The sequence below is a fragment of the Onychomys torridus genome, chromosome 16 (assembly GCF_903995425.1).
Source record: "Onychomys torridus chromosome 16, mOncTor1.1, whole genome shotgun sequence".
In the NCBI taxonomy this organism is placed as follows: domain Eukaryota; kingdom Metazoa; phylum Chordata; class Mammalia; order Rodentia; family Cricetidae; genus Onychomys; species Onychomys torridus.
The window spans coordinates 50751247-50765955 of NC_050458.1; the positions used below are offsets into that span (position 1 = coordinate 50751247).

At 51.6% G+C, this 14709-nt stretch overlaps 1 protein-coding gene across 1 annotated transcript in view; it reads right to left on the minus strand.

Annotated features, from left to right (window-relative positions):
* Celsr1 (cadherin EGF LAG seven-pass G-type receptor 1) overlaps positions 1–14709 on the minus strand; it is a 144622-nt gene that overhangs the window by 20009 nt on the left and 109904 nt on the right. Inside the window, exons 10-22 of the mRNA XM_036207840.1 lie at positions 13842–14027; positions 12871–12984; positions 12176–12350; positions 11294–11435; positions 10678–10798; positions 8573–8756; positions 8148–8249; positions 7196–7290; positions 6560–6769; positions 5512–5695; positions 3896–4039; positions 1725–1929; positions 524–691 (exon numbers count right to left, since the gene is read on the minus strand). Coding sequence (XP_036063733.1) covers positions 524–691; positions 1725–1929; positions 3896–4039; positions 5512–5695; positions 6560–6769; positions 7196–7290; positions 8148–8249; positions 8573–8756; positions 10678–10798; positions 11294–11435; positions 12176–12350; positions 12871–12984; positions 13842–14027 — 2030 coding nt within the window. The remainder of the gene's footprint in view (positions 1–523; positions 692–1724; positions 1930–3895; positions 4040–5511; positions 5696–6559; positions 6770–7195; positions 7291–8147; positions 8250–8572; positions 8757–10677; positions 10799–11293; positions 11436–12175; positions 12351–12870; positions 12985–13841; positions 14028–14709) is intronic.

A 14709-nucleotide genomic window follows, 5' to 3' on the forward strand; every position in this document is an offset into this window, starting at 1 on the left:
GGCAGAGAAATGGTTCTTGTGTGGACTATCATATCGCAGGTGTTCTATAGGTGAGCAGCCCATCTCGGCCACGGCCTCCTTGAGGGAGCCTTGTGTGTGCATGCCTGTTTCTGTCTGAGTATTATGTGTGCCCTGTGTACATGCCCTATGTATTCCTGCATGTGTATGCATGCCCAGATCTATGTATTGTTGCACATGGATCATGTCTATATTATGTGTGCACATTCTTGTGGAGTATGTGTAAGTCTATATTTTTCCATGAGAATATGAGTAATTCCTCAACATGCACATGGATTTATGTATGTGCTCGCACGTGTGTATGCGCACACACATGTGGGCACACACTGACACTCTTAAGAGGCAAAATGGGGGAAGCCTCCTATCTTGTTAAGCCCTGGAAGGGGAGTAAGAGACCAGAAAACATAGCCTTCCTTCTGCCAAATGAACCTTCTGAACTCAGCAAGGTCCTCCCATCCAACACAGGGCTCCCACAGAAGAGGTTGCTTGCAGGCAACCCACTTACTCAAGGGAGTGGTTCCAGAAGACACAGACAGGCTTGCTCCGCTCCTCAGTCTCCAACAGGGCAAACTCCACCAGGACGGGCCTCTGCAGAGAGCTGGGGAGTGGGGTCCCCTCACTGTACACCATAGCACTCACTACTGGGGTGTTGATGACAGGCCGGTTAGGCAGTCTGTGGCAGAGAGGGACAATTACAGGGATAAATATGATTAATTCACATTCTGTGAGAACCTGAGTCCAGACACTATGAGGACTTGGTCAAACGACCAACTGAAACACAGGCCGTGGACACAGATCATAGCAGCACCCTCGGGAGTCTGGGCTGCCGGTATTCTCAAGAGTACAGGGAGAGGAGCCGGGCGTGTGTGTGTGTGTGTGTGTGTGTGTGTGTGTGTGTGTGTGTGTGTGTGTGTTGCATGCCTTTAATCCCAGCACTTGGGAGGTGGAGGCAGGCCTCTGTGAGTTCAAGGCCAGCCTGGTGTACAAAGTGAGTTCCAGGGCAGCTAGTTACACAGAGAAACCCTGTCTTGAAACAAACAAACAAACAAACAAACAAACAGTACAGGGAGACTTGTCACCCCCAGTGGGAAGGGGCTTTAGGATCTTTGCAGAGCAGGTGTGTCTCTGTAAGATGTCAGATGCCATGACATGTGGTAATACTAGGAGCAGTAGCATGGCCACACAAGGAATCTGGAGCCTGGGAACCCAGTTACCCATCTCTAAGCATGAAGCAAAAACAAGGAATGGGAGAAAAGGAAGCTCCCACAAGCCACAGCAGCTGAGAAACAGGGCCTGTGTGCAGCCTTCTGTTCAGGGGCAACAGGCACTGTCCAGCACACTGGCTGGGTGGCCCTTGGAACTGGGCCAGCAGAGGGCAGATGCACCTATAGGTAGGGTATCTATCACCCATGACAGCCTGTGAGTGTGGTGTAGGGGACAAAAGAGAGCTCCCAGAGGCACACGGTTGTGTAAACAAAGGAACATGTGGGCATAAATGCAAGGATAAACTGAGGCAAAGGGCATGCACCATCCCAGGGCACAGCACCATGGCAGGCACAGGACCTCTCCTTGGCAGTCACTGCAGGCCAGGGTCATGGCGTAATGTTATTGGGGGGGTAACAGTGGGTGATTAGGACTTTGACTCATGGAGGACTCGAGGTGCTGAGGAAATGGGTCCCCCCAAGGTCCCTGCACCCAGGTCTCACCGGAGGCTGCGGTGGTCAGGGTCATAGTGTTCAGGCAGCAGCTGACCCAGGGTCCGGTAGATGATGACCAGGGCAACGGCAAACTGGCCGGGTTCATCGGGGTGTCTCCTCTGTCTGCTGAATGAGGTTTCTCTCTCAGCCCTGGGTTCCGGTTGTGCTGTCTGTGGTGCCGGCCTCCGGCTGGCCAGCCTCACCATGGGGCCTTCTGCAATATGAAAACAGAGTGTGAAGGCTCAGGGCAGGCTCCTAGGCCACCAAAGTTTCTACACTCTTAAAATTGGCAGATGGAGCGGGGCGGTGGTAGTGCACGCCTTTAATCCCAGCACTTGGGAGGCAGAGTCAGGCGGATCTCTGTGAGTTTAAGGCCAGCCTGATCTACAGAGCAAGTTCGAGGACAGCAGGACTGTTATATCTTGGAAAACCAAATAAATAAATAAATAAATAAACAAATAAATAAATAAATAAATAAATAAATAATAAAAATCAGCTGATGGGAACTAACATGGAGTCTCCTCAAAGGCCACGCATTAGTAGCCCACGGCCCAGTAGTTCTACCTTTGGGCATGAGTTAGAAGAACTGCACACGGATATGAAGACGTGTTCACAGACTGTCCAAATTTACAGACAGGAAGCAGCACAGTGGCCACTGGGGTTGGCATGGTTAGTGACCAGTGGCTAGTTTCCTATCAACAAGAGGAAGGGCTGGAGAGGCTGAGCTACACTGGGAATGTAGCAGACGCCTCCGGACGGGGTGTTTAAAGTGGCAATAACGTCATGTGGTGGGTGGCTGGGGTCTTACTCTTTGGATCCACTCGGAGCAGTGCTAGGAACTGCTAAGGGAGACAGGAGCCTTTTGCACACACATGGGTTCTGTGCTCTGTGCTTTCTAACTTCATGCTAAATGCGGACATGCTTTCAACTGGACATGAGAGAGGCCATGTACAGACCCCACACATAAGCACATATTTGGGGTGCCCAAGCCTACAGTGTCTTGCTGTAGCAGCTATGATGGGGGTGATTCTGGTGTGGGTCTGGCTGTCCCAGCACCTGGGCTTGGTGAGGGAGAGGACAGGGAGAGAGATGTTGTCATGTTCCCTGGGTTAGGTGTGGAAGGGAGGGCCTGCTCCCTGCCTGAGTCCGGCTCTGTCCTAACAGCTGACCTATCAGACAATATGCTGCCTAAGCACTGGGGAGTGTGGTACTGTGCCAGCCAACCCTAGTGTTTTAGCAGCTTTCAGACTTGGCATAATCAATAAAATGCCACTCGCAAGGCTATGTGGAATTAGGGACAGGACAGCATGGGATTCTTTCCATGGGAGTGTTCCATGGCAAACTGAGTTTCCCTGAGCCATGCCTCAGAAGCAGATAGGTGATGGTGTCACAGAGACAGAGTCCTCTTCTAGGTAACATTGCTAAGGGACAGACACATGTACACACACATAAGAACAGTGGACCTGTGCACAATGTAGGCAATACATATATGTACTTGTGCATATACAGAATGTTCACATGCATACACGCATGCACATGGAATATATGTACACACAGGATATAAACATATGCACACAGAATATACACATACACACCTGGAATACAAACTTGTGTACATATATATGCATATTAATATGTGTATAAATAAACATACTGAATACACACACATATGTATACTAACATATACAAAAATACAAACATTCCGAACATACACATATATGAACATTAGTATATGTGTGTATACACATACTGGCTATACACACATATATTAACATATTAACATGCACATAAACATACTGAATATATACACAATATATACATGTATAGACACAGAGTACCACACATATGCACATCAGGAACATACACACCCAGGCATAAATAGAATATACACGCACTTGCGTGCAAGAGACACTCAGCTAATGCTCTTAAGCTCACACACAACACAATCACTTCCGTGGTTAGCTGTGAACAAAACATGTAACCATATGCAACTGAACAGCTTGAAAGACAGGGCCTGTTCTGAGCTCGGTCCTACATCCATGCGAATCTCTCACAGTGTTTATTGAAGATGCCTGAACATCACTCAGACCTGCTTGCTCCATGACTTGCTCTTAGAGCGTCACTCCCTCCCGAAAGGACGGAGACACCCAAGGCAACAAGGGGCTTCTAGGTGACTTCACCTTTTTTCTCGGGTGGTTTGAAGGTGTCAGCTGGGAAGGACACGGAGGACGCCAACTCCCTTGGAAACTCTTCCCGAATGTCCTCAAACCTCGGCACCTGGGCACCGGTGAAGTTAAACTTGTCGAAGATGTCAACTGCAAGAACTGAGACAATTCCTTTACTCACCCCCAAATGTTAGAGCTTTCCTGAACCCCCAGTTTGGAAATGATAACTGTGGTTTTAATAGGAGCCACTTTCTCTAGGGAACCTACTCAAAGTCACTCAACGGGACACCCGAGGGCGACACAAGGCAGAGTGTGGCCATCTGGCCCTTTATGGTGGTACCTGGCACTGTCTTGCATGGCTCTGGTGGGGTGGAATATGAGGGGCAAGACAAGCCACAACATGGCTGCCAGAGGTACTGTCCCTCTCTGTTCCACAGGCTGTGCCATCCCTGCAGCCTTTCCAGGTGGTGGAGACAGAGGCAGAGTTGCTGAAACAGTTGACTGAGCAAGCTCTGCAGCCCGGGCTCACCCTGTCTGTCTGCTCCCTGTCTTGTAGAAACACCTACAGGCCCCTGACATGACACATACTCGAGCTATCCCTCAGCTGGTGCTGACCACCACTCTGACAGAGAGGTAGAGTCATGCCTGTATGTGCCAGGGGTCTCCTCATACCATCCGGCCCTGTGTAAGACTCCCTGCTAAAAGCTGAGCATAGTGGCGCACACCTTTAAACCCAGCACACAGGAGGCAGAGGCAGTTGGATTTGTGAGTTCCAGGACAACCTGGTCTACAGAGTGAGTTTCAGGATGGCCTGAGAGGCATAGTGAGACCCTGTCTCAAAAGAACAAAAGAATTCCTCAAGAAAAAACTCACTGCTAGGACAGTACCCCCTTGAGTCACTGCAGGAGGAGTGAGGGGCAGAAGAAAAGCTTATGGTGTGGGGTAGGGCATCTCAGAGGGTCAACATCAGCAATGTTGTCAGCCCCATCCCTAGTTAGAGGAACTCTCTCTGTGGGATGGAGATCCCCGGGACTTGGGGACATCTTGCCAGCTTTGTCTGGACAGGTTGGGAACTGATTTTGTCAACCCGGGGCTTTCTCTGCTTGAAGGAATCAGGACAGTTAACTCCCAAGCCCAGAGCAGTGTGTACTAGCATTTGAGGTAACATGGGCCATGGGTGTGTGCTGGTAGCACTGACTGCTTAGGATCTGGCCCAGGGTGGGAAACCCTTCACCTCCATTCCCCATATGTCCCTTTCATGCATGTACTTTCATCTGTGGTGAACAGGGACAGAGGCATATTGTCCCCAGATAGGCTGCACTGTGGGGAATCCCAAACCCAGACATCTGGAAGGTCAGCTAGACTCCAAAGACCCTAGGGTAACATCCACAGAAGTCTTTGGCCTCAGGAATGACATCGGCGATTGTGGATGTCTTTCGAGTTGGGAAACTTCTCCCGTTTTAATAGACAAGAAACTAGAGGCCAGAGCTGCTGGCTCACTTTTCTAGAGTGCCTGGGCGGAGGCTGTAACCCCACCCACTTCACTGTCAGGGGTCAGCTTCTGGACAGAATGACCAAAGTCTCTGGGATTTTTTGCCTTCCACAGGTCCCTCCCACAGGTCTGTCCGTACTCATGTTGGCGGTGACGATGATGAAGGGCCTCAGATAGGTCCTTTTCACGTTCCGTGCCACATTGCTGAAGTACGCCTCGAAGTGCCTCAGCAGCTGCGCGGCGCCCCCCTCACTCCGCTGGATCTGTTCCCACGCAGCCTGTGTAGCCGGGGCCAGGAGGGCACTGCCTGTGTGGACAACATCCTGGGCAGACAAACAGACAGATAGATGGTATTCAGTCTTCTGTCCTCAGATGCCTGGTCCTGAGATGGAGCAAACCATCTCCCAGACAGCCATGAGCTGACCAGGACTGAGCTGGGCCAGGAGAGCAAGGCTACAAGTCAACACTGGAGGACAGAACTGCCAGGAGGGTGTCCTGTTGAGGCCCATGCCAGGGAAGCAGGGCTACAAAGTAACATCAGAGACTCTACCAGGGGCGTGCCCTGCTCCTGGGTGGGGGTGGGGGCAGGGGACATCCCCAGACACTAAGGAGGAAGACAGGCAGAGATGCCCGCTTCATTTTAGACCACAGGTAAACCAGGGAAGGGACTGCAGTGTACTACGCTGAGGATGGAAGTGTGGTGAGGCCAGATGCGGACGTAGTTATGGGGTGATGTTCCCCATCTATATCCATCCCACCAGGGTGTACGTGAAACGGCGTTCAGCATGGTATGGGATGTGGGGCTTAGAGGACCTGGAGCAGAGGGCCTTGGAAGGAGGCATCAGTAGGAGGCTGAAGAGCCTATCACTAGGCTCTGCCATTCTTAAACTGTGCCTTTGGGCATACCCTGAGCTCCACGTGCCTCAGTTTCCTGATCTGTCAAGTGGTAGCAAAATGTGCTAAGATACACGCCACTTACAACACTGGGCCTACTCAGTGGTCCCTAACTGTCAGCATTGCTGCTGTCCCTGAGGCTATGGTCCTCCCTTGCCTTGTCACAGCACTGACGAGGCTTTCTCACACCTGAAACGAAGGGGGCCTTGACAAGATCCCATGCCACGCTTCACCAGCTGAGCCGGGCTCCTGACCCCACAACTCCCGCTGCACGAAGGTCGCCCTCCTCTCACCTCGTGGAAATCAGCTTCACGAGTGGCTGCCAAGTCAAAGCCCTGCTGGTGGCTCTCATGCAGCAGGATGCGGGCCAACAGCTGGTAGGCCGTGCGCACGTCGTTGCCAAAGAGCGTACCGTTGTGCTGTGTGGCGTTCCTCAGTGCCTTCGCCAGCCTCAGGGGCCTGTCTCCATCCATTCTGGTCTCGTTTCGGCTCAGCTTCTCATTCTGGCACAAAAGGGAAATGGCAATCTTTGCAAGCAGATTTCCATTTGTTGCGGCCTTTCCCGCCAAATTCTCTACTTGGTAGTATCCTCGACAGCACTTCAAAGATCCCAGACCCGTGAGGACCCCGAGTGGACCACGGCAGCAAGAAAAGGACAGGCCCGCTGGGAGCCGTGTCTGAGTTTGGTGACAATGGCAACTCTGTGTCTACAGAACCAGAACCCAGAGGCAGAAGACCCACTTACTGGAAGCCAGCCTGACTCACCTGAGTAAAAGGGAGTGGGCCTGGCCCCTGGCCTCTGAAGCGCCAGGATTGCCCCTTCTCCATCTGCTTACAGATTCATGGCCTCGGGGAGCCATACCTGACCCAAATGCAACCCCCCTCTAGCACATACCCAAGAGGCACCTCCCCCCAAGGCTGTGACCTACCATGGCCTTGAGATCCACAAAGGAGCCTGAGGTGCAGTTGAAGAGCTCTGGGGGGAGCCAGCCCTTCTCCCCGCTGCAGTGCCGCACTGCGTTGCCTTGGGAACAGAAGCATGCTCAGACTGTGGGTAGACACCTAGGAACACCTCAACACGATGTCCTCGGCCAACTCTTGCACGGAGCACAGATGAGGATCCAGGTGGGGGCTCTGCCAGTCAAGGTCACAGCCACGGGACAGGGCCAACACATGCTTTCATCTTCCATGATGAAAACTCTAAGCTGCCCTGACAGTTAAAGCCAGACCCTCTGGGTTCCCAGCAATACAAACAACCACGTGGGTATGGGCAAGTCTGTGAGACAGTGAGCCAGTGCCGAAGATTCCCACACAGGTCTTATTGGAGACAGCATGGACACTACTCCTTGCCATTTTACAGAGAAAATGTCATAAACAACAAGGTGACTTGTCAAGGCCCTAGGCAGAGAGTAGCAAAGGCCAGTATCCAGGTGGAAGGAGGTGAGTCACGGGTCATTTTCATCCGCTATGCCCCTTTCATGTTCTGCCTCTTGCTACTGAGGGAAAACTGTCATTTCTCCCAACACATTCCTTAATGACATACCTTAAACTCAAATTAAATGTGTATGTGTGTTTTGTCTGCATATATGTCTGTGCATCAGCACCTCCTGCATGGCCAGTGCCAGGGAGGCCAGAAGAGAGGGCTAGATCCCCTGGAACTGGAGTTACAGATGGTACGGGCCACTACCTGGGTTCTGGGAATTGAACTCAGGTCCTCTAGAAGAGAAGCCAGGGCTCTTAACCAAGGAGCTATCTCTGTAGCCCAAGACATTCATTCAACGTGGACATTCAAAAGCTCAGATGCCCAGGCCACCTGCCCAGAATAAAAGCCTGCCTCAGACTGGTTTCCTATCCCAAGGACAACCCAGGCACAGGACTTACCCACGGATCCTTTGGGGCATGGCACCGCTGCTGGCTGCCCAAACTTCGTCTGTGGCCACCAGATGCCAGCCTCAAATGCTCTGGGACACCCATTGTAGATCACTGAGGACAGAGGAAGGAATCATTCGGCCCAGCTCAGCTGTCTACACAAATGCCCCCGTCCTATGTTCCACCCACCAAGGGCTCCCAACAAGAGTGACCCCCAGCACCTTCTAGTCAACAGGCACATTAGAACAGGCTCTGATCTAGGGCCTCACAAAGACCAGGTTTCTAGAAGGCCAAGAGAACTCAGAAAAAAGGCTGCCAGGAATCTCCAAGCCCAAGGGATGTGCAGACACACACATGCACATGCTAGCATACACATGTTAAACATGGCGGTCTATTCCACAGTGTGACCAGAAAGGGGTCAGGGGACAACAACAGACCTTCACAGCCGAGTGAGGTGACCTCAGCGAAGGGGTTATCACAGCGGTTGCATTGGCGGCCGATAACACCAGGCTTGCAGGCACACTGCCCGGTGTCCATGTCGCAGGCGCGGCTGTGGGAGCCGTGGGGGAAGCAGTCACAGGGAAGACAGGCATCCTGGGCTGAGGGCTTGTAGTAATTCTCCTGTAAAAGTCAGAGGTGGCCCAGTGAGACGGCTCAGTGGGTAACGGTGCTGGCCACCCAAGCCTGGGCCGGCTGAGTTCAACCCCCAGAACCTACATAAAGGTGGAGGGAGAGAACTGTCTCCAGAGTTGTCCTCTGACCTCCCCATGTGCACCATGACACACGCACACTAAATAAATCTATGTAATAAAACCCTTTTCTTACACTTCCTGTAAGTACTGGGATGGAGCTCAGGGCTTTGTGCATGTTTGACAAGATCTCTATTCAAAACTATTCCAAAGCCTTAATGTTTTGTTCTTCTTTCTTTTTTTTTTTTACTGCCAGACAGGGACACCCTTCACAGCCCAGGCTGGCTTTGAACTCACAATCCTTCTGCCTCAGCCTCCTGTGTGCTGGAATTACAGGTGTCTAGTACCACACCTAACTAAACTCTTTAACTTAAAAATACGTTTAGTGTGTGTGTGTGTGTGTGTGTGTGTGTGTGTGTGTGTGTGTGTGTGTGTGTGAGTACAGTGGTGTGTTGGGAAGTCAGAGGACCACTGTACAGTTGTCCTTGCCTGCAGCCTATGGAATCAGAGGATTGAACTCAGACCAGTGCACAAGTGCCTCTAAAGCTGAGCCACCTTGCCTGCCCACTTTAAGTGCTGATGAGAAAAAGCTGTAGGCATCCCCCCATAATGCTGTATTCATGGCTCTTCCTTCCTCCTGCCACCCACAGATGCAATTGCCCATCGAAGCACGCAAGGCCAGGCCTGAGCCACATCCGTTCACACTCATTTCAACTTGACACTCAGCGCATACAAGGCCTGTATCACTGTCACAAGACTGACACTGGAGAAGCATCTCAGGGACAAAGCATCACAGACCCTGGTGACAGTGTCCTTCCCTGGGTTCTCACCCTGTCTCCTTCACAGCATGTCCCTTACTGAGTGACTACTGCTACCCCCTCAAACCCAATGGCAATCTTCCAGTGGCAACTCTGGAGGCCCCTGCAGTTGGGGCGGGGCTTCCCACAGCTGCAGCGAAGCACACGGGAGCATCTTCAGAAGCTGTGAGACCAGGCGTCCCATGCTGCACACACATTAGGTCTGGATACCAAGACAGGGTATGGTTTGTGTATGTGTGTGGGTGGGTGGCGGGGGGTGCCAGGGATCAAATCTAGGGTCTGTGCAAGGGCGAGTGTGTGAGCTCTACCTTCCGAGCCATATCCCCTGCCCTCCAGATTTTAAAAACTCTGTCATCACGTCACTGAGTGCCAGCTTGGTAAAAGGCCAGGACGGCAGTCGACTAGGAAAACCAAGGCTGATGCTAAAGATGTGACAACCTGCACAGAAATGGCTTGATCTGGTATTACTCACTGGATCTGAGGCTGAAGAAAGACCACAGTGACTTCTAGATCCCACAGTGGGACAGTCGGAACCAGTTTAGATGGAAGAAGCCCTGGAGTGTGCACAGAGCACAGGTGAGTAACCCAATATATGTTTGTTTATTTTGGTTTTCAAGACAGGGTTTCTCTGTGTAGCCCCGGCTGTCCTAGCTCTCTTTCTTTAGACCAGGCTGGCCTTGAACTCAGAGGTCCATCAGCCTCTGCCTTCTCAGTATCCAGATTAAAGGCATGCACTACCACTGCCCGGCACAACATTTAAATGAATGCATGTATGGGTGTATATATGTATGTGTGACTGTGTACAGGTAGAAATGCACGCAACATTTGTGCTTATATAGGGGTGCATGTGAATATAGGTGAATGTGTGTATATAAAAGTACACACACACACACACACACACACACACACACACACACACACACACACACAGGTGCATCTATCTGTCCATCTGGACACTTCTCATAAAACAGCTCAGGGCCCTGTAGTCTCACTGGTTTGTCTAAGGTAGGTGGGGACAGGCTGATGGCTCCTCACCTTGCACTGGCATTGGCCGTTGGTCTTGTTGCAGTCTGGATCAAAGCCTTGACTGACAGCACAGTGACAAGGACCACACACCGGGTTCCCCCACCAGCCTTTGGGGCATGGAAGGTCGACTCTGATGGAGAAATAAGATGACAGATGAAGGACACTCCAGAGTTTTGTGCCTTCATCCCTGCCTTCAGGGGGCCACATACCCAGCCAGGCTCTGTCTACAAACATACTGTTTTTTGTTTTGTTTTTAAAGATTTATTTTATTTATTATGCATATAGTGTTCTGCCTGCATGTATTCCTGCAGGCCAGAAGAGGGAACCAGATCCCATTACAGATGGTTGTGAGCCACCATGTGGTTGCTGGGAATTGAACTCAGGACCTCTGGAAGAGCAGCAAGTGCTCTTAACCTCTGAGCCATCTCTCCAGCCCCCAAACATACTGTTTAAAATGTTTTTCTCTGTGCTTCTATCTATCTTAAAGATGCACCGGAGGAGCCCAGTGAGGGCCTCAGGTGAGTGTGGAATAAAGGCACAGTGGGGATGGCATCTGTTTGTACCTCTCCGGGAAGGTGGGGACAGAAGCCAAGAGGGCCACGGGGCAGTGTCACGGATCCCTTACTTGTTCTCACAGTACTGCCCATAGTGGCCAGGCCCGCATTCGCATGAGTAACCTCGAGGACTGTTGGGGGAGCGCACGCAGGCCGCGACATGCTTGCAGGGGTTCAGGAGACATGCGTCCACACACTTTCTTCCAAAGTAGCCTGTGGGGGACAGGGCCAGCATGACCTCTACACCAAGGCTTCTCTGCATCCCATGCATCCTGAAGCTGACAGTTCCTGCCACTCAGCAGGAGGGAGCAGCAGCCTCCCCTCCAGGCCACAGGAGTCAGACTGGGAAAACATGGAAAGTAACTAGCCTAGGCCAGGGGAGGGCTAGGTGTAGGGGTGTAGCTCCTGGGTATTCCAGACGCCTGGGAGATAGGGGCTATCAATGACCACCTTCGATGCTTCTCCGCCCACCGAACTCAAAGGTGGCCAGTGAAATGTGTCACTTTTTCAAATATGTCACTGTACACTGAATATTCTAACTGTACTTTGAGATTAAAGTTCCGAATGTTCCCTAGGCTGAGAAAGAAAAAGCAAGGCTTTTTCAAGTAGAAAGACTTTCTGAGGGGAGTCGGGAGACCCAAAGAAGGTCTACCTTTGTAGCCCAGGCTGGCCTGGAATTCACCATACAGCTCAGGCTGGCCCAGAACTCACTATACAGCCTACGCTGACTTCAAACTTGCAGTTTTCCTGCAGCGGCTGATATTTCCTCCCAGGCGCTGATACTGTAGGTTTGAGTCACTATGCATGGCACAGAGGCCACTTCTCATAAAACAGCTCAGGGCTCTGTAGTCTCACTGGTTTGACCTGGGAAGTGGCCAGCCCAAAATCAGTTTCCCTAGAGACACTGTAGCCAGCAAAGGCTCCTCCACGATGGTGTGAAGTGAGGGCCCCACCTCTGTCACAGACGCAGGAGTAGCTGTCCCAGGTGTCACGGCAGTGGCTGTGTGGAGGGCAGGGGCTTGAAGCACATGGGTCCTCCATGTCACAGCCATCCTTAACCCTGACCTTGAGGGCGTCATTCATGTTCAGGGTGGCAATGTTGGTAGATGTCTCCCCCATCCTCACGCCCTGCATTTAAAAAGTGGGGGCAGCTGGACTCAGTCTCTGGAGTGTATACCCCAGAAGGTAAAGAGAAGTTAAGAGAGCCCCCAGATTCTCTCCCAATCCAAACAATTCTTCTTATCCCCACAGCCTGGAGGCCAGAGACGTGGGCAATGCTGGGTCACACAGCATGGCCAGCGGCAAAGGCATGTGTGGTTGGTGTCCACTGCGGGGGGCCGGGGGGGCTGTGAGTGGGACAGGGCTTAGCTGCTCCCTTGCTAGCGTGAGAGACCTGTGTAGATGTGAAGCTGGACCAGCAATGGCAGAAGCAAGAGGCTGAAGGCTGGGGTTTTTGGGGTTGGATCCCTGGCATAAGGGGAGCTAGGAGGGGAGGTGGGAGTGAGCAGGAAGCATGAGTTAAAGTCAAGGGTGCCTACTAGGTGGATCATTTCTTTGCCAAAGACTAACTGAAGAGCCATACCAACTGTAGTGATGGAGGCCTGAGCCATCCTAGCTAGCAAAGATGCAGTGCCCATGCCCACCATACCTGCATACAGCCTCGGAAACCACGGCGCACAGACAACTTGTCCTCGGACACACCTCCAATGACAATAGTCCGCATCTTCAACCCAGGAAGCTGGTTCCCAATCTGCACTGTGCTCTAATGGAAAGGATGGGGGGGGGGGCAGTTTCTGGGTACACCTTTCCAATGGGAGGAACGTGTTCAAGACTAAGGCAGGGGGACCTGAACCACCTCCCTAGAGCCTCCAAAGGAACACTTGGACTTCTGAAGGACAGCAGGCAGACTGTATGTGGCACATAGGGCATAGGATCCAGGTGGTCCATGGGGAAGACATGGGCAACTCTCCTACCCCATGATGGGCATAGCACCAAAAATGCCATGGTGGGGGAATGAGTTGGGTAAACAGGGACATCTAAACTCAACAGCTGTGTACTCTTAGAATGTGGTGCAAGGCAAGCTAGACTCCAAGGCCCTTGTGAATCACTAGGTACTCTCTCAGTATGTAGTATCTTCTGACATGTGCCATGTTCTCTGGCAGAAACCACAGCACAGAAACCAGTCTGGTGTAGTGAGCATTCTGAGGGTGCTGTCTGGAGACAGCTGCCATACAGCTGGGACCAATGTGTATCTGTGTCTTCCAGACCCTCGGGGCCCTGGTCTTTTCCAGCTTAATTCACTATTTCTCTTTTCCAGGAAATACTTGGGCAGAGGCACAGGGCTGAACAATGAGATGCTACTCAAAGCAACTTCGCCAAGAGCATGCTCTGCAAAGGTACCCAAACCACCATGATGGGAGGCCCAGGTGGGCAGAGCCCAACTCCAGACTCCAGACATGTCCTCAGCATACATGGACTAGAAGATACAAAGCCAGGGAGGTCCACCAGTGCTTCTCCAAACCTGCAAGGTCCCTGCAGTGCTAGCATATGGAGCATCATTGTGCTCTCTCATGGGCTGATGAAGGAACTGTTCTCAGGAGGGTACAGGTGCATACTCACCTGGTCCATCCCGTAGTCCAGGGTCATGACTGCCAGGTATTTGATGTCCTTGCCCTCCTTGGCACTCCTCAGTTCTATTAGCAGGTGATGCCATTCTCCATCGCTTACACGGGACTTGGACAGCTGCATGGATGCCACGTCGGAGGGACCATGGGAGACCTCAAACTGGATGTAGCTGTTGAGAATCTGTAGGGCAGAGAGCCACACTTACTGACTGGTGCAGTTACAGTGACATGGAAAGCATTCTGCAGACATCTAATAACATAGCCATGCAGACAGACTTAGGACATCGTACCAGAGTGAAAAATTAAAATTAAAAATTAGGAGCTAGGCATGGTGGTGCCCACCTGTGATCCCAGGACTTGGTGGAACAGCAGGCATGATCCTGAGTTTGGAGACAGCTTATTCTAAATAGCAAGTTTCAGGCCAGCCTGGGCTATGTAGTGAGACTATCTCAAAAGAGAGAGGAAAAAGAAAAGACAGACAGACACAGATTTGGCTGGGAATGTAGCTCAGAGGTAGAGCACTTGCCTGGCCAAAGTCTGGGCTTTGCTCCCTAACCCCACCCACCCACACACACAAAATTGGTACAATTTTAGTTTGTCAAGATCTAATCTTATTTAAAGACATGAATGAAAATCAAGAGTATTGCACCTAGCCTAGAGCAGCGTTTTAAATGAATGCAGTTAAGGCCAGCTGCAGTGGTGCATGCTTTTAACCCCAGCACTTGAGAGGCAGGGGCAGGGGAAAGGGCAGGGAAAGGGGTAGGGCCCAGAAGCAGAGGGGTAGAGGCAGGGCAAGTGGATCTTCATGTGTTTGAGACCATCTTGGTCTACACAATGAGTTCCAGGCCAGCCATGACAAGAGA